The 21,601-nt window shown below is 44.8% G+C and overlaps 1 protein-coding gene and 1 long non-coding RNA gene across 6 annotated transcripts in view; one reads left to right on the top strand and one right to left on the bottom strand.

The window, feature by feature from the left end:
* The window catches only part of CEP126 (centrosomal protein 126), a 51,249-nt gene extending 50,210 nt beyond the window's left edge, over nt 1-1,039 (top strand). For all 5 annotated transcript variants that reach the window (XM_084783109.1, XM_084783108.1, XM_084783110.1 and 2 more), the window contains one exon: nt 553-1,039. In XM_084783109.1, the coding sequence (XP_084639235.1) occupies nt 553-615 (63 nt within the window). In that variant the 3' untranslated portion in view covers nt 616-1,039. The remainder of the gene's footprint in view (nt 1-552) is intronic.
* Nucleotides 1-21,601, bottom strand: part of LOC311598188 — a 93,176-nt gene that overhangs the window by 3,185 nt on the left and 68,390 nt on the right. The gene's annotated exons all lie outside the window — the stretch shown is intronic.

The following is a 21,601-nucleotide window of genomic DNA, read 5'->3' as shown; positions in this document are numbered from 1 at the left end:
GTTGTTCAAGACAGGGTTTCTCTGTGTAGCCTTGGCTGTCCTGAAGCTTTGTAGACCAGGCTGGCCTCTGCCTCACAAGTGCTCAGAGTAAAGGCATGCACCACTACATTTTTTTTTTAGTTTTTTTTTTAATTGAAAATAGATTCTTCTCTCATACAATACATCCTAGCCACACTTTCTCCCCCCTCCACTACTCGTAACACACACACACACACACACACACACACACACACACACACACACCTCCTCTCTCCCCCATACACACTCCCCATCCATTTCCTTTCAGAAAAGGTCAGGCTGCCAAGAGACAACAGCCAAACATGACAAACAATATGCAGTAAGACAAGGCCCTCAAACCAGTGCTGGACAGTGCAGCCCAGTAGGAGCAAAAGAGTCCCAAGAGCAGGAAAATTGTAGGTAGATTTGTTTGTTTGTTTAATGCCAGAAAGAGGCCTTCTGGTCTGTGCAGCCTCCCCCTGTTGCTCCCTAAAAGAATGGCATGCAGACATGTGTGGCCATGACAGTAAGAGAATCCTCTGAACTCTCTTTCAGAACAGCCAGCCGAGGGCCAGTCTGTCTCCTGACATTGGATCCAGAGGACAAAGGAAATACTGATGAACTGTGATAGTCACTACTTAGTGGAATCATTATTTTTAAGAATTTCTGTAAATAAACTGTTTTTCTGCATTTATTAATGATTTAAAAATACTAGACTTTTATGTTTATAAAAGTAAACCATAATGTACTTAAAGGAAATGAATTTACTAGCTTATATTTATGCTACAAATTATACTTTATTATGTATTTTCTTGATACACTTTTAATGAATGAAATATTTCGTTGTTTTCAATAAGCATGCTACTGGGTATAAATTTTCTCTATTTAAAAATAAAAGATGTTATTTTATTATTCAAATTATGTATTAGGTAAGATAGTGAATCTTTGATTTCTCAAATCCTAATAAATTTTTGTACAATACACAAGAAGCTTATGGTAATAACATCCCCCATAATTAATAAAGCTATTTATTTAAGACTTTGCTTTTGTTTGTTACCAAGAAGTTAAGTTCTTAGCATGCATGTGTATCATTAATATTATCATCTTATTCAAGAGTCATTAGTCTCCAAAAACAAAAAACAACATTTTAAAAATTCAAGGTAAAGGATAGAGAGATGGCTTGATATTTAAGAATGCTTGCTGTACTTTCAGAGAACTAGAGTTCAGTTCCCAGCACCCACTTTTGGTGGCTCACAGCAATCTGTAAGCAACGAGAGTTCCAAGGGATCAACACCCTCTTCTGGCTTCCACAAGTACATTTGCTTACACAAGCAAGCAAATACATGAGAGAGAGAGAGAGAGAGAGAGAGAGAGAGAGAGAGAGAGAGAGAGAGAGAGAATAAGAGATAGATGATGACAGGCAGGTAGGTAGATAGATGATAGATAGATAGATAGATAGATAGATAGATAGATAGATAGATAGATAGATAGAAAGAAAGAAAGAATAATGAAGCAAAGCCAAAAGTTGCATGGTCTTTCAAGGGGAGTTATAAAATTATGACAGAGCCAGGTGTGGTAGTGCATGCCTTTAATCCAGTACTTGGGAGGCAGAGGCAGGTATATCTCTGAGTTTGAGGCCAACCTGGTCTACATAGTAAGCTGTAGGCATACCAAAACTAGATAGTAAGACCTTGTCTTTAAAAAAAAAAAAGTACCTTTCACTGCTGGAGAAGCTCCACGCCTTAGCGCGTAGTGGCTTTATCTGTCACCTTGTGTTCTGTCTGGCACCTTTCTTACTGTGGCAGTTACAGCAAACTTCATTTTTCCCCCAAACAAAACCCGTTGTTCCTTATGCCTGTGCCTGTTCAGTGTTGGAAAGGCCTCCCCACACCACCCTTAATCTGCCAGCAATTCAGTCACTGTTTTAAGTCCTGCTAGGTTGAACTTCTTCCAGTTTTTTTTTTCTAATGGTCATCTCTATCCTTACTCCAAACAAATCCTGTATTCTATACCATAAACTGAACTTCCTTGTAGGTATGTGTCTTCTAGGTCAGGAATTTCTGGAAAGGTCGCATTATCATTTCTGTACTCTGAGCAAGTAAAATAGGATGGGCGCATGATGGCAGACCCAAACAATGGATAAATGAGAAAACAGGCACTCTTCTGTATTAAATATAGAAAAGGAGATAATATAGTCTGTAGATTATATGGGAAATACAGCTTTAAAATAAGCTGTATTATAGTTGTCGATGTGCTGAGGGAAATCGAGTAACATTCGGAAGACAGAATCATCAGAGACGCTCTCTGAGAAACTGACGTTTGGGCAGAGACCTGAGTGCAGTAAGATAGCCAGCCAGCTTAGTGGTGGTGTGGAACAGTGCTCGCTCACACAGGGCATGAGAGCAAAGGACCAGACTCCAGGCTCAGGCCTTGTGGAGCCCTCCATATGTCCTAGTTAAGAGAAAGTAGCACACGCTTAGAGCCTGGTAAAAGAGCTTTTGCAAGAATCAGTGAGTTCATGGTTGGGATCTAGTTAATAAAAGCAGTGGTAAAAGCAGGCAATAATGAATATATTTTGAATTCTTATTTTCTAATAAATTGGCTGGGACATACAGGGTGGAAAGAAGAAAAGAAGGATGATTCCATAGGTGTCTGTGGTCAGTTAGCTATGTGAATGTGCAAACCCTGACGGAGATGGGCTGTGTGAGAGCCAAAAGGTAGGTGTTTCTAAAAGCACTTCTTGTTGGCATACTTTTAAAATCGATTTTTATCTTGGGTTCCTTAAATCTCTTTCTCCCTTTTCCACCCCAATCCCAACACCCAACCGCAGGTAGGAAAGAAGGAAGGTTAGTGGGAGGAGGGACGTAGTTTTCCTTAGCTACTTCCTGCTCTTCGGGGCCATTGGGTTCTTGGGGCAAGTCCAGTCCTCATTTCAGGGTATCTCGGACTTCTCGTCACACTGCATCAACAGCAACCAGGAGCAGCAGAGGCAGCTGCCTGCTCCTTTCTCAGAGCTTACAGTCTCTCTCTGGGCCTGGCATTTATTCCCTCTGGCAAAGACCACACTCCCGCACAAGGTAGTTCCCAGCCGACAGAGATCACGCACCCTCAAAGGCACTTACCAGCTGTGGACAAACTGGAGCAGCCCCCATATCCCACACCTGGGATTAAAACAAAAATAATTACATGTAAACCAGACTTCCACAACAGTCCTTACATTTTGATTTTCCTATTAGCTGTTTCATGGTGACTTGGCTAGTTATTTTGTTAAACACATCTGTCTGGAATGCAGAGGCAAGGTTCCAGATAGACTGGGGTATTGTCAGTGTACCCTTGAGGTTTATAGCCAAGAGCCTGGGTGAGCTGACCTGAAGGGAGTGTAGAGTTGTGAAGGGAGAAACTGGCTGGGACTGGAGAAGAGCACTACCACATCCCACTTCTAGTGTGCTTTCTTGCATGGCGAGACGCCAAGCACTGTAAACAGCTAAGGAATTAATAGTGAGCACAACAAAACTGTAAGATGTGAAATCAATATACAAAAAAAAAAAATTGTGGTGTTAGTAACTTAACCTGGAACAGAATGGTAGCAGCATCCCACCTTAGTAGCGATCAAAAATAAACAAAAAGCTAGGATTGCATTTAATCAAAAAGTGAAAAGGCATTAATAAAAAATTGAAAACAAAAATATTGAAAGATACCCTGTGTGAAAAGATATCACAGGGTGGCATAGTAAATATTACTGATGAGATTTCACAAAGCAACTTGCATTTTCAATTCAACTCCTATTGAAATATCAATGACATTCCACAGAGAGCTAGAAAATAAACACACACAAAAATTGTTTGCAACTCTCCAAAAAAATAAAAATAGCTAAATCCATTTTTAGCAAAAAAAAAAAAAAATCTAAAATCTGACTCCAAAACATAGTACAAAGCTTTAGCAATCAAAAGCCCAATATGAGCTTAAAGACAGACAGGCATGGCCAAGGGTCAGAAGCCAAAACAAAGCCAGGTACCCACAGCCCACAGATGCACCTACAGTGTGGCTGTGAACACCCACAGCCCATAGATGCACCTACAGTGTGGCTGTGAACACCCACAGCCCATAGATGCACCTACAGTGTGGCTGTGAACACCCACAGCCCATAGATGCACCTACAGTGTGGCTGTGAACACCCACAGCCCACAGATGCACCTACAGTGTGGCTGTGAACACCCACAGCCCACAGATGCACCTACAGTGTGGCTGTGAACACCCACAGCCCATAGATGCACCTACAGTGTGGCTGTGAACACCCACAGCCCATAGATGCACCTACAGTGTGGCTGTGAACACCCACAGCCCATAGATGCACCTACAGTGCTGCTGTGGACACCCACAGCCCACAGATGCGGCTACAGTACGGCTGTGAACACTCACTGAGCCTGGGCCATCTTCTCAACAAAAGCTGTACAGGACTTAAGATCCTCCTCAGTGTTTGTCCTAACTCATATTTGGAGACAAAATTAAGCAGATCTCTGAGAATGCTATGCCTGAGTAAAATATTCAGGACAAAAGTAACGCATGACAGGCTAAAAGGGGCTGACTAGATGGCTCAGTAGATAGAATCAGCCTGAGCTTGATTCCTGGACTCACGTGGCGTGGGGGAGGTAAAAGGCAACAGCAGTGTGTCCCTTAGCCGTTCTGACGAAACAATGCAGTGACAGTCTAACAAATGTAAGCACAGCGATGCAGTGCCCTTCGTGAGCAGTTGTAAAGTCATGTAAGCTGCTGTTAAGCTGTGTCTTGAGTTTTGGGGGGGTGTTTGGGTTGGTTGGGTGGGTGGGTTTGGGGTGGGGTTTTTTGTTTTGTTTTGTTTTTTGTTTTTGTTTTAAGAGTATTAATGTAATGTACTGCCCTCTAGGGGTGACAAAAATGTATACATTCCTGTCAAACAGCACTGCTAAGTTCGATTCAGTTTGCTTTAATTTGGTCTGATAGTTGAACACACAAGGTTTTTATTTAATTTTTTTTCACTGTGTGCTTTCATTGACCATCGCGCTCTATTACACAGGATTGTTTCACGTGAACACACACTGAGTGTGTCTACCCCCACGTTTCCCACCCACTCTGTGTCCCACCTCTTTCCCTGCCCGGTGGTCCTGTTTTCCTTCTGTCTGCCTTTGTGCCCTCACTTCATAAATGTCCCAATCAAACTGAACTTAGGAGAGTTTCCAGACACTGAGAGCAATTAAATACACACTCTGGGCTGGAGATGTACTTGCCTAGCATGCACAAGCCCTGAGCTCGATACAGCTGCAACCAAAACAGAAATAAAAACACATTCTGCAACTCTGCTAAGAAGAATGAAGAAAGTAGACATCCTTGCTTAAAGGCTTTGTTATTGCTTGTCTCAAAAAAAAAAAAAACAAGAAAAAAAAATTCTAATTGGAAATTAGAAACAACTGGAAGTTTGTCTGTCTGTCTGTCTGTCTGTCTGTCTGTCTGTGTAATAAGATTGCAACAAAGCCAGGGATGGTCATGCATGTCTTTATCCCAGCATTTGGTAGGTAGAAGCAGGCAGACCTCTGAATTCAAGGCCAGCCTAGTCTACAAAGTTAGTTCCATGACAGCCAGGCTTGATAATCTGAATTTCATGCTCTGGACCTCATAATGGAAGGAGAGAACTGACTCCCACATGTTGTCCTCTGAAATACACACACACACACTAAATAAATAAATGTATCCACACTGAAATACAAAGGATAACCTGATACAGAGTGGATGAATCATTAAATTATTGTGGTAAGTGAAAGGAGTCAGACCTGCCCTAAAAGGCCATGTGTCGAATGAAGACATTCATCTGAAAATGAGTGAGCAGTTGCTGAGGCTGTGAGGATGAAACAGGAAATTCATGCAAATAGGTATGGTCCTTCTAGTTGGTTATGCAAACATTCTCCAATAAAACTGAAGGGTTTCGAGAGTCTATGAGTGCTTTAAAAGCCACTGGATTATGTAACTTAGAAGTGTTGTGGTAACTTAACTACATTTCAATACATCTGTCATTTAAAAAAAAAATGAGGTTAAGAGCACTGGCTGCTCTTCCAAAGGTCTTGAGTTTAATTCCTAGCAACCACATGGCAGCTCACAACTGTCTGTAATGAAAATTGGTGCCCTCTTCTGGTGTGCAGGTGTACATGCAGGCAGAATATACATAGTAAATAAATAAATATTTTTTTAGAATTAGAGCCAGTCAGTGGTGGTGCAGAGACAGGCAGATCGCTGAGGCCAGCCTGGTGAATTCCAGGACGACAGCTGGGGTTGCACAGAGAAACCCTGTCTTGAAAAAATAATTAGAACCACAAAAAATGTAAAGAGGAGGAAGAGGAAGAGGGAGAAGAGGAGGAGGAAGAGTAAAGAAAGAAAGAAAGAAGAAAAAGAAGTAATAAGATCTGTAGGAACAAAGAAAAAATAAAACTAGAAAAGAAGCAGAAGAAAAATAATTTAAGAAAGTGTGTTTGTATTATAAATGAATAAGCGGGGCAAGCCAGCTCACGCCTACAGTCCCAGCACTCAGGAAATGGAGGCAGAATACTCAGGACCTGAATTTCATTCTATTGCACATAGCAGTTGCTAATAATATTGGTCTTTTTAAGTGAATGTGTACCTCTAAAGGCCAGATATCAACCCAGGCATGGTGGCACATACCTGCAGTTCCACTTCTTGGATGCTAAGGTAGGAAGATTAGGTATTTGAGGCCATCCTGAGCTACACAGGAAGTTAGAGGCCAGCCTGGACTGTGGACTGTGAGTTGGCCTCAAAACACACACACACACACACTAACATTAATACTATGGGTTAGAATGTAAGGCTATTAGAAAAGATATTTCATCAACAGTGGAGTAAGGCTATTTCTCCTTGGCTTGAAAAATAATAAAAGGGATTTTTTTTTTTCTTTTAAGAAATCACAAGTTTAGCAGGAATGTGCAGTAATCTTAGGAGAGTCTGGTTGATGTTCCCTAATGCCAACTAGTCATCCTTTGTTCAGATTGCTTTCCAAACATGCATAGTGCCTGATGGGGCTTTGACATTCTCACCGGAGTGGCCTGGGAAGGTGTGCCCAGCCGGGAAGCTGGAGCTCAATGGACAGGCCTTGGCTGGAGCCCAGCAGGAGCCAAAAGTCTCGTTCCAGGTGGGGAGAGGCTGGGGGGGGGGGGGGGTAAGGGGGGAAAGGGGGAGGGGGGAACTCTGCCTCTTCCATGGGGCCACCTCGGTGTTTTCCAGTTCACTTTCACAGCAAAAAAAAAAAAGTTAGAAATCAGAGATTTTATTGAAGATGTTAGTTTTTAAATCAGACAAAACAGAAGGTACCCGTCTCCTAGAAAGGGAGTTACATACCGTAGCCTCGACCCTTCACAGAGCCTCACCTCCCTACACAGTCTGTCAGAGCAGTTCTTAAAAGGTTCTTGTAAGTGATACTGATTGTAAAATTGATTTCTTTTTTCATTGTGACGATGTTTGTGTGTCTGTACATGAGTGCAGGTGTGCTCGGAGGCACAGGTGTGTCAGAGCCTCTGGTGCTGAAGCAGGCGGTGTGAGCGGTCTGGTGTGGGTCCTATAAGCTGAGTCCTGGGCCAGGGACAGAGCTCAGGTCAGTGGCTACTAGTTCTCAACCCCCACGTAGGGTGGTTCCCAGCTGCCCGTGCCACCCCCAGCTCCAAGGGACTGCGCCCTCTCCTGGCCCCCACAGGTACACGTGCAAATGTTGTACACTCTCACACAGACAGGCATAAATGAAAATAAAAGCCTTTTATTTACAAAACAAAAAGGACTTTTATGTCCTCTGTAGGCCTGGCATTGTTTTTGTCCTGGATCACGACTGAAACACTTGCATTTCAAGGTGCCATGCCTTCACCCAAGTCGCTGGCCTGGATCTGTCATGGAGGAGGAACTGGTTGCACACAAGGTACCAGGTGGAACATTCATGATGACGATGATGGCAGTATAATACTAGTTTATATTTTTAAGCATATACTGTTTTACCATTCTAAATATTTCTGGAGCTTTTTCGTTGAATTCTCTAAAAAAAATACTTTTGGGGCTGGAGAGATGGCTCTGAGGTTAAGAGCACTGCCTGCTCTTCCAAAGGTCCTGAGTTCAATTCCCAGCAACCACATGATGGCTTACAACCATCTAAGATGAAATCTGGTGCTCTCTTCTGGCCTGCAGGTGTTACATGCAGGCAGAATACTGTATACTAAATAAATAAATCTTTTTAAAAAATAAAAATAAAAAATACTTTTGTAGATGCAAAGCCTAGAGGTGCTGGTCCTGGCAACAGCATTCATCTTTGCATCTAATATAAAACAATACAGACAACAGCTGCAAAGAAAGCATCCTCCTGCCACAGTGGGCCAGTACCCATGGAGGGTGAGGGTGGGAATAGGGGGAGAAGAGGAAGGGTCTGGGATCTGGCTGTAAAGTGATTAAATAAATAAAGGAGGGGGGGAAGCATCACCCAGATATTGAACATTTTTTATTTCTCTCTATCTGTCTGTTTCTCTCTGTGTGTCTCTTTGTGTATCCCTCCCACGTGTGTGTGTGTGTGTGTGTGTGTGTGTGTGTGTGTGTGTGTGTCTTGGCCTACACTTTCCTTAGCAGCAATGTGGAGGTGGAGGACAGCCTGTGGAGTCCTGGCTCTCCTTCCCCCTTCACATGAGCCTGAGGGGATGAACTGTTTGTGCAGCAAACACACCACCTGCTGAGCTGTCTCTCTGGCTCAAGAGATCTTTCTCTCAGGAGATCACTAGCCCTGGGATGTCCCCACTGTAACTGTTCTCTCTCTCTCTCTCTCTCTCTCTCTCTCTCTCTCTCTCTCTCTCTCTCTCTCACACACACACACACACACACACACACACACACACACACACACACACACTGTACTGCCTCTTGACTTCACTTGGGCAGCTAAAAATATGCTTCATGTCCAGCTTTGTTTGTCTGAGATAGATAACAAATGCTAAGCAGAGACACACTAGCTTCTCTGGGATGCCGGCGTCCGTTCAAATACTGACTGGATTTGGAAGGATGCCTAGAGTTGAAAGCAATCATGTCTATCCATCTGCAGGCACTTTAAGAACTGCCCAGAGCTTGGGATAATTTCCCATTGGATAAACCAGGAAAAGACTGATTTTCCTTGTCTCTGGAAACCTCTGTGTCTGCTTCACTCTGGGTTTTAACTCAGCTGATCAGGCACTTTATTCAAGCAAAGTAAAAAATAAGCCCAGATGCAGACTGATCCTTGTGTGTGTGTCTGTGTGTCTGTGTGTCTGTGTGTGTGCCTGTGTGTGTCTCTGTGTGTCTCTGTGTGTGTGTGCCTGTGTGTGCCTCTGTCTGTGTCTGTCTGTGTGTCTGTATCTGTCTGTGTGTGTGTGTCTGTGTGTATCTGTGTATGTCTGTGTGTATGTCTCTGTGTGTGTCTGTGTCTGTGTGTGTCTGTGTGTATCTGTGTATGTCTGTGTGCGTGTCTCTGTGTGTGTCTGTGTGTGTCTGTGTCTGTGTGTCTGTGTCTGTGTGTGTCTGTGTCTGTGTGTCTGTGTCTGTGTGTGCCTGTGTGTGTGTGTCTGTGTGTCTGTGTCTGTGTGTGTCTGTGTCTGTATGTGTATGCCTCTGTGTGTCTGTGTCTGTGTGTGTGTGTGTCTGTGTATGTCTGTCTGTGTGTGTCTCTGTGGAGAAAAGGCGCCTCCGAGAAGCAGAGGGAAATGGAAAGCAGAAAAGTCTCTCTCTGGTTTTCGCATTTGTTTCGCTTCCTTCCCAGCGATGATGGTGGCAGTGTCTGCGTCCAGATCCTTTAAATTGGACATCACCCTGGCTCCCGAACTTCAGTTCCTGTTTTATTGGGGTTTTGTTTCGGTGGTCTTATGGTCTGGTGAGAAAATCACCACCTCAGTGTGTTAGTTGGGGTGGGCAGGGATTTCACACCTAAGAAGCAAACTGCAAGAATGGAGGTGAGTCAGTCTGCGAGCTTTGAAGCTTAAACTGAAGTTCTTTAATTGTGTTGCTTTGTTGTCATTAACATAGGTAAGATGGAGTCTTCAATGTGTTGATTCCTTCTAGGGTCTACTTCTGCCCTCTGGATCTCACCAGGATAAACTACTATGGTAAACAATCAACATATAATTTTTTTTTTTGTTTTGCTTTGGTTTTTTGAGACAGGGTTTCTCTCTGTGTAGCCTTGGCTATCCTGGACTCACTTTGTAAACCAGGCTGACCTCGAACTCACAGCAATCCACCTGCCTCTGCCTCCCAAGTGCTGAGATCAAAGGTGTGCCCCACCCTACACAGGCTATAATTTTTTTTAATTTGTACATGTTTAAGTGTTTTGCCTGAACGCATGTGTATGTACCATGTAGCTATTTACTACGCTAAAAGGCCAGAAAAGGTACCAGATGCCCTGGAATGAGAGGAAAGATAATTGTGAGCCACCATGTAGGTGCTGCGGACTGAACAAGCCTGGGTCCTCTGCAAGAGCAGCAGGGCTCTTAGCCACAGAAATGTCTCTCCAGGCCTGACAGCATTTAAAGGTGCACATTCCTGGCCTGGGGCCTGGCTGGTAGAGTGCTTGCCAGGTACGCATAATGTCATATGCTCTATCTCCAGCACCAAACACAATTGGCTATGGTGGTACATGCCTGTAACCCCAGCATAAGGAGGAGGAGGCAGGAGGACCATAAGTTCAAGGTCATCCTCAGCTATATCCTCAGCCCGTGCTCCATGGCATCCTGCCTATAAGTAAATGATTTTTCAGTGTATTTATTCCTTTACTGATTGGGGTTCACTGTTTCCTTGTGTTTGGTAATAGTAAGTTGTATGTGAGCTTGAAGTCTATTGTGGCTCACAGTTTGGACGTGTCAGCCCATAGCAGCAGACACCTGTTGTACCGAGCTTCTGGAGGCAGGTGAGCAACACAGCATGGCGGCGGCAGCACACAACAAAGCTGTGCACCTTGTGGCCTGGGTGCGAAAGGGAGGAAGAGGGGGAACTGGAGTCCCATTGTTCCCCGTGAGAATATGCACTTGGAAGGTAGAAGGCCTCCCACTCTACACTGTTTTCTCCTGCTCCCCACAGCACCAAGCTAGTAAGTAGATATTGGTTTAGATATATCCAAACAAGAGCAAATTAAGCCAGGCGCACGCCTTTAATCCCAGCACTCGGGAGGCAGAGGCAGGTGGATCTCTGTGAGTAGGTGAGTAGTTCGAGGCCAGCCTGGTCTACAAAACAAGTCCAGGACAGCCAGGGCTACACAGAGAAAAAAAAAAAACCCAAGAGCAAACAGCTTCCTGTTTTGTTCCATAGTCATATCTTCTTCAGCTTCATACAAGCCACTGATGACAATGTTGCCTAGGATAGAATAAATAAATAAAAAGTTCTCTGAGACAGTTGGGGAGATAGCTTGGTGTCTTATTTGGGTTACTGTTGCTAAGATAAAACACCATGATCAAAGCAACTAGGAGAGAAAAGGCTTTATTCAGCTTACAAGTCCTCTCTGCTGTTCATCAACAAATGTAGGCAGGACAGGAACCAAAACAGAGCAGGCACTTGAAGGCAGGAGCTGATGCAGAGGCTATGCTCATCACTGGCTCGTCCTCCATGGCTTGCTCAACCTCTTTGTTTGATAGAACTCAGGACCACCAGCCCAGGGATGACCCCACTCACAATAGGCTGGGCCCTCCCTCTATGAATTACTAATTAAGAAAACACCACCACAGGCTTGTCTGCAGCCAAATCTTATAGATACATTTTTCTCTTTTGAGGCTCCTTCCTCTCTGATGACTCTAGCTTGTGTCCAGTTGATGTAGGGTTAGTAGGCTGTTTGCCTCACAAGCAGGAGAACCTGAGTCTGAGTCCCCAGCGCCCACATAGAAAGCTGGACATGGTGGTATTGCCTGTAACCCCAACACGGCTATGGCAGAGACCGGAAGAGCCCTGAGTTTACTGGCTAACCAATCTAGACTAATAAGTGATTCAGGCTGAGAGGTGCCGCAGTGAGCAAAGCATGTGCTGGGCAAGCCTGAGAATTGGAGCTCAGATCCACATAAATGCTAGGGGGCTGTGATGACCTACCTTCCTGTCCCAGAACTGAAGAGTCAGAGACAGGATCTCCAGAGCAAGCCGGATGCCTAGACTAGCTGAATTGGCCAGCTGTAGGTTCATATGAGAGACCCTGCCTATATATATATATGAGCACAGTTGAAGAAGATACCAAACATCAACTTCCAGACTCTACACTAATATTCATATGTGGGAACTTGCACATATACACATACACACATTGATATTGCTTCTGGTTTGGAGCACTTGGGAAGAAAATTGCCAACCAAGACTTTCAGTATAAATCACTAGCTAGTGTCCTCTAAAGAAACAGTGTTAGCTTTTCATCGGGTCCATTTGAGCAGCTTTTTTCTTTATATTGTTTGTGGTTTGGGACCTTTCCTAAGACTTTTTGCTGAATCAGCAAATATTTTTCTCCCATGTTTATATAAGTTTCATAATTTTAGATTTTGCAATTAAGTCTAGTACATTTTAAGTTTGTTTTGTATATGGCACAGTATGATTCAACGTCATCTATTACTTATTCACATTTAATCATTCTGTTTGTTTGAATAGGCATCTTTTTTCCCATTGAACTGCCTAGCACTTACATTTAAGTCTATGGTCCAATAAAACACTTTAACCAGAGATATGACAGGGTCCTTTAACAGGGTCATGTACCTGTGGTAAGGAGAATAAATTATAATAAAAACAACAGTAGGGGGCTGGAGTCGGGCAATGGTGGCACACGCCTTTAATCCCAGCACTCGGGAGGCAGAGAAAGGCGGATCACTGTGAGTTTGAGGCCACTGTGAGTTGTAGACTCCTGGTCTACAAAGTGAGTCCAGGACAGCCATGGCTACACAGAGAAACTCTGTCTTGAAAAGACAAAAACAAAAATAAAACAAAACAAAACAAAAAAGTAGGGGGCTGGAGAGATGGATCAGAGGTTAAGAGCACTGCCTCCTCTTCAAAGATCCTGAGTTCAATTCCCAGCAACCACATGGTGGCTCACAACTATCTATAATGAGATCTGGTACCTTCTGGCCTGCAGGCATATATGCAGACAGAACACTGTATACATAATAAACCTTTTTTTTTTAATGTAAAAGAGAAATCCCAGCACTCAGGAGGCTGAGGTGGAGAGATTGCTGAGAATTCAAGGTGAGCCTGGTGTATGACGGCGGAGGTGGGGAGAGTATTGTATGGCTCAACTGATGAAGGCGTTTTGCCACCAAGCTTGACCTGAGTTCCATTCCTAGAACCCGTTCAGTAGAAGGAAAGCCAGTCCCTAAAAGTTGTCCCTCTGACCTCCACATGTGAGTGCACTACACACACACACACACACACACACACACACACACACACACACACACACACCATATGTAATAAAATATTTTCAAAAAGAAAACAAAAGCCGGGCGTGGTGGCACACGCCTTTAATCCCAGCACTCGGGAGGCAGAGGCAGGCGGATCGCTGTGAGTTCGAGGCCAGCCTAGTCTAAAAGTGAGTCCAGGATGGTCAAGGCTACACAGAGAAACCCTGTCTCGGGAAAAAAAAAAAAAGGCCTGAGAGCTAATATAGACAGTAGTCCAGGTGAGAAATGATGAAAGGCTGGACCAGTTGGTAAGGAGAGTAATGATGCGACTTTTTTTAATTGGCATTTCCCTAATGACTGAAGTGTTAGCTCTTGTTGTGTGCTGTTTGCCTTCCATTTATCCTCTGGGATAAGTGTCTTTTCAAACCACTAAGCCACTCTTCCTCACCTTTCTACTTGACACCTGGATCTAATGTAAAACAGTGGGTCCACAGGATCTCACTGTGGCTTCATGGCTTAATGTCTAATGATGATGATCTTGTTGATATACTTATTTCCCAAGCATTTTACATCTTCAGAGATGCATCTGTTCTAATCATGTATCCTTTTTTAATAGTTTAGTTCTATGATCCTTTGGGGGATTTAAAACATCATGACAAGATTTTTTTATTAATTTATTCATATTACATCTCAATTGTTATCCCTTGTATCCTCCCATTCTTCCCTCCCTCCTGCTTTCCCCCTACTCCCCTCACTTATGACTGTGACTGAGGGGGACCTTCTCTCCCTGTATACTCATGGGATACCAAGTCTCTTCTTGGTAGCCTGCTATCCTTCCTCTGAGTGCCACCAGGCCTCCCCATCCAGGGGACGTGGTCAAATATGGGGCACCAGAGTTCATGTGAAAGTCAGACCCCACTCTCCACTCAACTGTGGAGAATGTCCTGTCTGTTGGCTAGATCTGCGTAGGGGTTCGATGTTTACTGCATGTATTGTCCTTGGCTGGTGCCATAGTTTGAGCAGGACCCCTGGCCCAGATCCGCCCATCATAATGTTCTTCTTGTAGGTTTCTAGGACTCTCTTGATCCTTCTATTTCCCCATTCCCCCATGCTTCTCTCACCTAGAGTCCCAGCAGGATGTCTTCCCCTCTGTCCCACTTTCCTTGTAAGTGAAGACTTTCATAGGACATGCCCCTTGGGCTAGTGCATGACAAGATCTTTTATCAGGGATCTGCAGCTGCTCTGAGCAGAAAGACGACTGTGAACTAAATGTGGAATGAGAGCTTGGTTAGTCAGAGCATCCTCAAGGGGGAAAACCCGGAGCTTGTCCTAGGTCAGAGTGGGAAAAGACAGGGAAAAGGAGCAGGCTTGGAATGTTCTAGAAACAGCTTATAGAAACTGCACAAGGAAAAGATAGAAATCTAGATAATTAGGGGGAGTGGGAGAGGTTTTTTGTTTGTTTGGTTGGTTGGTTTGGTTTGATTTGATTTTTTGGTTGGTTGGTTGGTTGGTTGATTGGTTTGGTTTGGGTTTTGTTTTTCAAGACAGGGTTTCTCTGTGTAGCCTTGGCTGTCCTGGACTCACTTTGTAGACCAGGCTGGCCTTGATCCCACAGTGATCTACCTGCCTCTGCCTCCTGAGTACTGGGATTAAAGGCATACACCACCACGCCCACCTTTTGTTTTGTTTTTATGTACTTACTTATTAATTTCTTTAAATTACTCTTTGTCCTGTGTGCATGAGTGTGGACATGTATGAGCACTCGTGACATGGCACACGTGTGGCGATCAGCGCATCGGGAGCCCTTCTCTGCTAAGCCATCGCACCAGCCCTATACGTACACATATGGAGACAGCTCCTTACTGCATAGCTCTGATTGGCCTATGTAGATCAGACTGGCCTTAAACTTGTGGTAATCCTTCTGCTTCTGCCTCCCAAATGTCTAATTATAGGTGTAATTACAACACATCCAGCGTCTCCTGCCTCCGTCTCCTGATTACTTGGATTATAAGTGTGAGCCACTATGGCTAGCTTTTGGGGTTTTGGTTTGGAGATGTGGTCTTGCTAAACAGCCCAGGCTCCATAATTCTTATATTTTGAACTCAAACTATAAAGCATGTGAAGGACCGGAGAAGCGGTGGGGACTCAGGAGCGAGCGGAAGTTAGCTAGTGCTGCCCGTGTGAACAGGCGCTGGCTAGACACCGTGCCAGAGCGTAAGAAGGTAATGGCGGATATAAGTCCCAGGCTTGAAAAAAATGAGCCAATTGACGGTGTCTTGCCTACTTTTCTATTGCTATGATGAGACACCGTGATCAAGACAATTTACAAAAGAGTTCTGGGGGGGCCTTACAGTTCCAGAGGTTAGAGTCCGTGATCATGGTGCGGAGCGTGGCAACAGGCAGGCATGGCGCGGGAGCAGCAGCTGAGAGCCAACATCCTGGTCCACAGGCACAAGAGATTAGAACAGCTGGCTGGGGGTGCTGCGGGCTTCTGAAACCTCCTCACCTGCTCTCCCCTGGGTTCTGGCTCCCTGCAGTAGAGGGGCGTGGGAGGGGCAGCTAATTCAAAGGAGAGCACCAGGGACTGGTTCTCTACAGAAGTGACACGGTCAAGCCGGAGAAACAGACATCACAGCAGGAAAAACAGGCCTGTGGTGACTCAACACAGAGCTAATACTAATCCTGAATTCGTCCCTCAAGCTGTGTGCTGCTCGGATGCTCTAGGCCAGCCAGACATCTGAAGTGCTCCGGCCCCATCACTGCGCAGAAACAGAAGGGCCGTCTCTTTGCTCCAGAGCTCTCAGTTCAGGAAATGAAAGAAGCCAGTGTTATCAGAGTTCAGAGAACAAGCGAGACAGTGTGACAGGAGCCGACATGAAGAGGTAGAGAGAGGCCAGAGTACTAATGGCCTGGCAGAATTTCAGGATTCTATTATACCCAGCAGGCGTGAAAGCTCATTCGTGTAGCCCCATCATTCAGGAACAGAGGCAGGGAATTGCCACAAGTTCAAAGCCAGTCTGAGCTACAAAGCAAGATCCTACCTCAAAAAACCAAACCAACAAATAAACAACAACCACAACAAAAACCACCAGGACGTGGTTGAATGGCTCGGGGTTGCTGTTGCTGTTTGTTTTGGGGGCAGGAAAATGTTCTGGGGACTGAATCCAGGCTCTCGTGCCTGCTAAACACAAACTACACTCATACAGTGAGCCACACCCAAGGCCGCAGATTATTGTTTAAGAGATTGTTCCCTCTGTCACATGCCTGCTGTCTCCTTGCTGTCCTTCCTATCAGTTCTCAGAAGGCCACTCCAGCTAATTGCAGGCCAGCACATGAGGTTTCTTTACAAATGTGACTCAATAAACAACAATGCCGAGCACTTGAGTGCCTACTGTAAGCTGAGACTAATCTAAGCACATGCTACATATTATCAACTCATGAACCCTCAGAACATATCATCTCAATTAGCTGGCTGACTTAGGGCCAATGGATTTAGTTAGACCACAGAAGCCTGGATACACCCAAGCATCTTAAGAAATCTGTGTGGACAGAAGGGGACAGTGAGGAAGTGACAGGTGAGGAAACAAATAATAAAATACAGCTTCCTATGCCTTACCATCTTTGCCACACAAAGATTTAAAATAGCATTGGCACCGGGGCAGTGGTGCTGCACGCCTTTAATCCCAGCACTTGGGAGGCAGAGGCAGGTAGATCTCTGTGAGTTTAAGGCCAGCCTGGTCTACAGAACTAGTCCAAGACAGACAAGGCTACCCACAGAGAAACTCTGAGGGGGGAAAAAAAAGGAAAAAATAGCATTGACAGTGAGCAACAAGCTAAGAAATACATAGACCTGAAACCTCTAATTGGTTCTATAGCCAAAAAGGTGGACAAATACATGTGGCCATCTCTAGGACCTTACATGGGCTTGTTTGACAGAGCCATTGTGCTTTCTGGAAAGCTTTTTATTTTAAAACATAACAATCTCTCAAATACATCAGCAAAAGCCCTTCCCTTTTTGGAAAAAAAATACATATATAGCTATTTAAAAATCTCAAGAATGTGTTATCTTGGATCTGCAAAGAGACTTGTCTGGTTGGCTTCTCCCAACCTGCCCTGAGGTGGCCTGCCATTGCAACACACAAATGGAACAGACTCACCTGTGGCCTGAAAGCAGCTGCACCTCCTGGACTGGGAATGGAGATAAACATCAAACGTACAGGAGGCCCCTGGGGAACAGTCACCACCTGAGCATGGAGCGATGGCGACAGCTCCAAATGAGAAAACAACACCTGGCGTTTTGGAGGATGAGGAGCGATGGGAGAGGTGCGTGCTTAGGCACCTGTCACTGTTGACGTGATGGGGCTTTAAGCAAATGCAGTTTTAACTAACAGCAATGGGTCCAGGGCTGGGGATATAGCTTAGCTGGTGGAGGCTTGGCAGTTTGCAATCAGCAGATGGAGACAGGAGGAGCAGGAATTTAAGGCTATCCTCAGCTAGCAATAAATCCAAGGCCAGCCTGGGCTACGTGAGGCCTTGTCAAAAAAACCAAAACGCCAACCAGCCAAAGAATCAAACAGAAAACCCACAAAAGCGAACATCGTGAACCAGTTCGTCCTTGTTGGTCTGGCTTTGATGACTGTCCTCATCAGTGTTGAAGGCTCAGGCCTGGGGTTGACACTGCTGGCTGGTCGAGAACCTTTAGGAAGTAGAGCTCGAAAAGAAGGAGACCCTGGGAAGCTTGCCCTCAAAGTAAGTTGTGGAAGCCAGGCCTTGTGATTTTTGCTTCCTGGATGAGGGGACAAATACCAAGCTCTGCCACAGGCCTGCCTCATCAGGAATTCGAGGCCATGGAGTCACTTGCTCTTAATTTGCAAAAAAAAAAAAAAAATCTGTAAGCCCAATCACCTTTCCTCTTTCTCAGTTAGCCAAGGCATTTTTTTCCTTTTATTGAAAGTAGATTTTTAGCCCGGCGTGGTGGCACACGCCTTTAATCCCAGCACTCGGGAAGCAGAGGCAGGCAGATTGCTGGTCTACAAAGCGAGTCCAGGACAGCCAAAGCTATACAGAAAAACCCTGCCTTGAAAAAACAAAACAAACAAAAAAAGTAGATTTTTTTTTCTCCTCACATAATATATTCTAATCTCTATCTCCGCCCCAGCTGCTTCCCACCTTCCCTCCCACTGGAACCACCTGCTTCCTGTCTCTTGTTAGCAAGCAAGCCGGTGTTTATGGGCTTATGATATAAGATATGATGTGATATGACATAACAACTAACACATGAGAATTGGACTAAACAGAAGAACAAAGCCCAAGTGAAGGCACAGAAAAAGAGACTCGCTTGTTTACACACTCAGGAAACCCATAAAAACACTAAACTCATGCCAGGCGTGGTGGCGCACGCCTTTAAGTCAGCACTTGGGAGGCAGAGGCAGGCAGATCACTGTGAGTTCGAGGCCAACCTGGTCCACAATGTGAGTTCAGGACAACCAAGATAACACAGAGAAACCCTGTCTCCAAAAACAAAAACAAACAACAACAACAAACAAAAAAAAACCCACTAAACTGGAAGCCAAAGAACCTGTAGGGTAAAAAGAGAGGTAAAGTAGGGTAAAAAGATATATATTTTAAAAGAGAGATGTGAGAATATATATATATATATATATATTTTTTTTTTTTTTAAATTCTAAAAAAGAAATAGCCCTGACATGATATTGTGAGACAAGGAACCTCCATAGATGCCACTGAGTCCATTTCCTGTTGTTTATCTGCTGCTAGGCATGCAACCTGGAAGAATCTAAAATTTGATTTGCTTTGCTTTTGTTTGTTTGCTTTTTCAAGACAGAGTCTCTCTGTGTAGCCTTGGCTGTCCTGGACTTGCTTTGTAGAACAGGCTGGCCTCAAACTCACAGTGATCGGCCTGCCTCAGCCTCCCAAGTTCTGGGATTAAAGGCCCGTGCCACCACCACCCAAGCCTAGCAAGCAGGCTCCATCCTTTAACCGAGGACTTAGGGTGTAGATGGAGGATCAGAAATTCAGACATCCTCAAAGGCTAGCCTGGAAGACAAAAGACCCTGCCTCAAAGGAAAGAAGAAAGCACTGGGGCAGGCAAGATGGCTCACCCATAAAGGCGCTTGCTGCCAAGCATGGAGGCCCGAGTTTGATTCTTACGTGACTTAAGGAGAGAGTCTATTCCCAAAAGTTGTTTTCTGACTTTCACTTGTGCATGTCCTCAATGTCTGTCTGTCTGTCTGTCTGTCTGTCTCTCTCTCTCTCTCTCTCTCTCTCTCTCTCTCTCTCTCTCTCTCTCTCAGAAAGTCATTGTTCTGCTGGGCAGTGGTGGCCACGCCTTTAATCCCGGCACTCGGGTGGCAGAGGTAGGTGGATCTTTGTGAGTCCGAGGCCAGCCTGTTCTACAAAGTGAGTCCAGGACAGTCAAGGCTACACAACCAAAAGAAAAAGAAAAAAGAAAGAAAGTCATTGTTCCATTAAAGCCTTAACTCTAGTCAACAATTTCCCTAAGACTCAAACCCCTGACTCTGTCTTTCACCCTCTCCTGCATCTGGAGCAATGATGCAGTCCCTTGCCCTGCCTGAGCTACACATCCCTGGACCAGCTCCTCCCAAAGAGCTGAAAATTTATATGAGTAGGAAACTGGGGATCTTGCTTTATATCATTTTTTAAAAACCATATTTAAACAGATGTAAACCAAAAGCTGCGATTCTGCAGTTAAATCTAATTTTCTAGAAACCAAACAAAAGCCATCATAAGCTGTTCTACCCAGGCATCAGGTTGCTGGAGCTGCTTTGCTTGACAGCTCTACAGAGCTTGACTGTGAAAGCCAGCCAGCATTCCTGTCAAGGAAGAGACAGGTTCCAGCCCTTACTTGTTTATGTCTTCCGGGGGCCCTAACCCCTCCCAGGATATTTGTCTTCCAGAAACTGAAAGCAATCAGGTTTCACCCCATCTTTTACCCACAAACACATTCCATCATGAACAGGCTAGGGCTGCACTAGACAAAACCGAATAGACAAGAGTGTCGATGTTCTGCTCTTGCTGCCGCAGGCACCACGCTCTGTCAGAAACATGAACGCGCGCACGCGCACACGGTGAGGAAACAGACTTAGAAAACTGTCAGGCAGGCAGAAAGGCAGGCAAATGTGCTGAACCCTAAAATCAGTGTTTGACTACAAAGCCTCTAAAGTGAATTTATACTTAATGTATTACCTACAGAGTTACCATGAAAACTTTTAAAGTCAGGCCCCGGACATGGGTCAGAGGGTAAAGGTGTGAACACCTGAGTTTAATCCCTGAAATCTGGTAAAGGCGGAAGGAGAGAACTGCCTCTGCAAAGCTGGCCTCTGACTTCCGTATGCATGCTGTGCCATACACACAAACACTATGATGCATTGTTTTGTTTTGTTTTGTTTCGTTTTGAGACAGGGTTTCTCTGTGTAGCCTTGGTTGTCCTGGACTCATTTTGTAGATCAGGCTGGCCTTGAACTCACAGCAAGCCACCTGCCTCTGCCTCCTGAGTACTGGGATTAAAGACGTGTGCCACCACTCCCAGCTTGATACATTTTTTTTTAACTATAAAAATATACAATTTATCTGGGAGTAGTGGTGCATGCTTTTAATGCCAGCACCCAGAAGGCAGAGGCAGAGGCCAAGGAGGGAAGATCTCAGTGAGTTTGAGGTCAGTCTGGTCTGTGAGTGAGCTCCAGGCCACCCAGGGCTATACAGAAAGAGTCACAAACAAACAAAAAACCCAAAATCCAATTTATTAAAATTAAATGTACTCTGAAGCTGGGCATGGTGGCGCATGCCTTTAATCCCTGCACTCAGGAGGCAGAGGCTGGGGGATCGCTGTGAGTTCGAGGCCAGCCTGGTCTACAAAGCAAGTCCAGGACAGGCAAGGCTACACAGAGAAACCCTGTCTTTAAAAAAAGGGATCCTAACCCACAGACTTCACCTTCTGCTGAGCGAGCTCACTTCCTCTTCCGTGTGTATCTTGGTGAGCGTCAACTTGAGTGATCTGGGAGGAGGAAACTTCAACAGAGAAAATACCTCCAGAAGACCTGTAAGGGTATTTTCTTAATTAGTGAGTGACAGGGGGAGGGCCCAGACCATTGTGTATGGTGCTATCCCTGGGCTCGTGGTCCTCAGGAGGACTATGTAAATGGCACCCTTCCCTGGCCTTTGCATCAACTCAGGCCGCT

Source organism: Acomys minous (genome assembly GCF_964271855.1).
Source record: "Acomys minous genome assembly, chromosome: 5".
NCBI lineage: Eukaryota > Metazoa > Chordata > Mammalia > Rodentia > Muridae > Acomys > Acomys minous.
The sequence above is the reverse complement of the archived record's forward strand: the minus strand, read 5'-3'. Positions and strand labels throughout refer to the sequence as shown.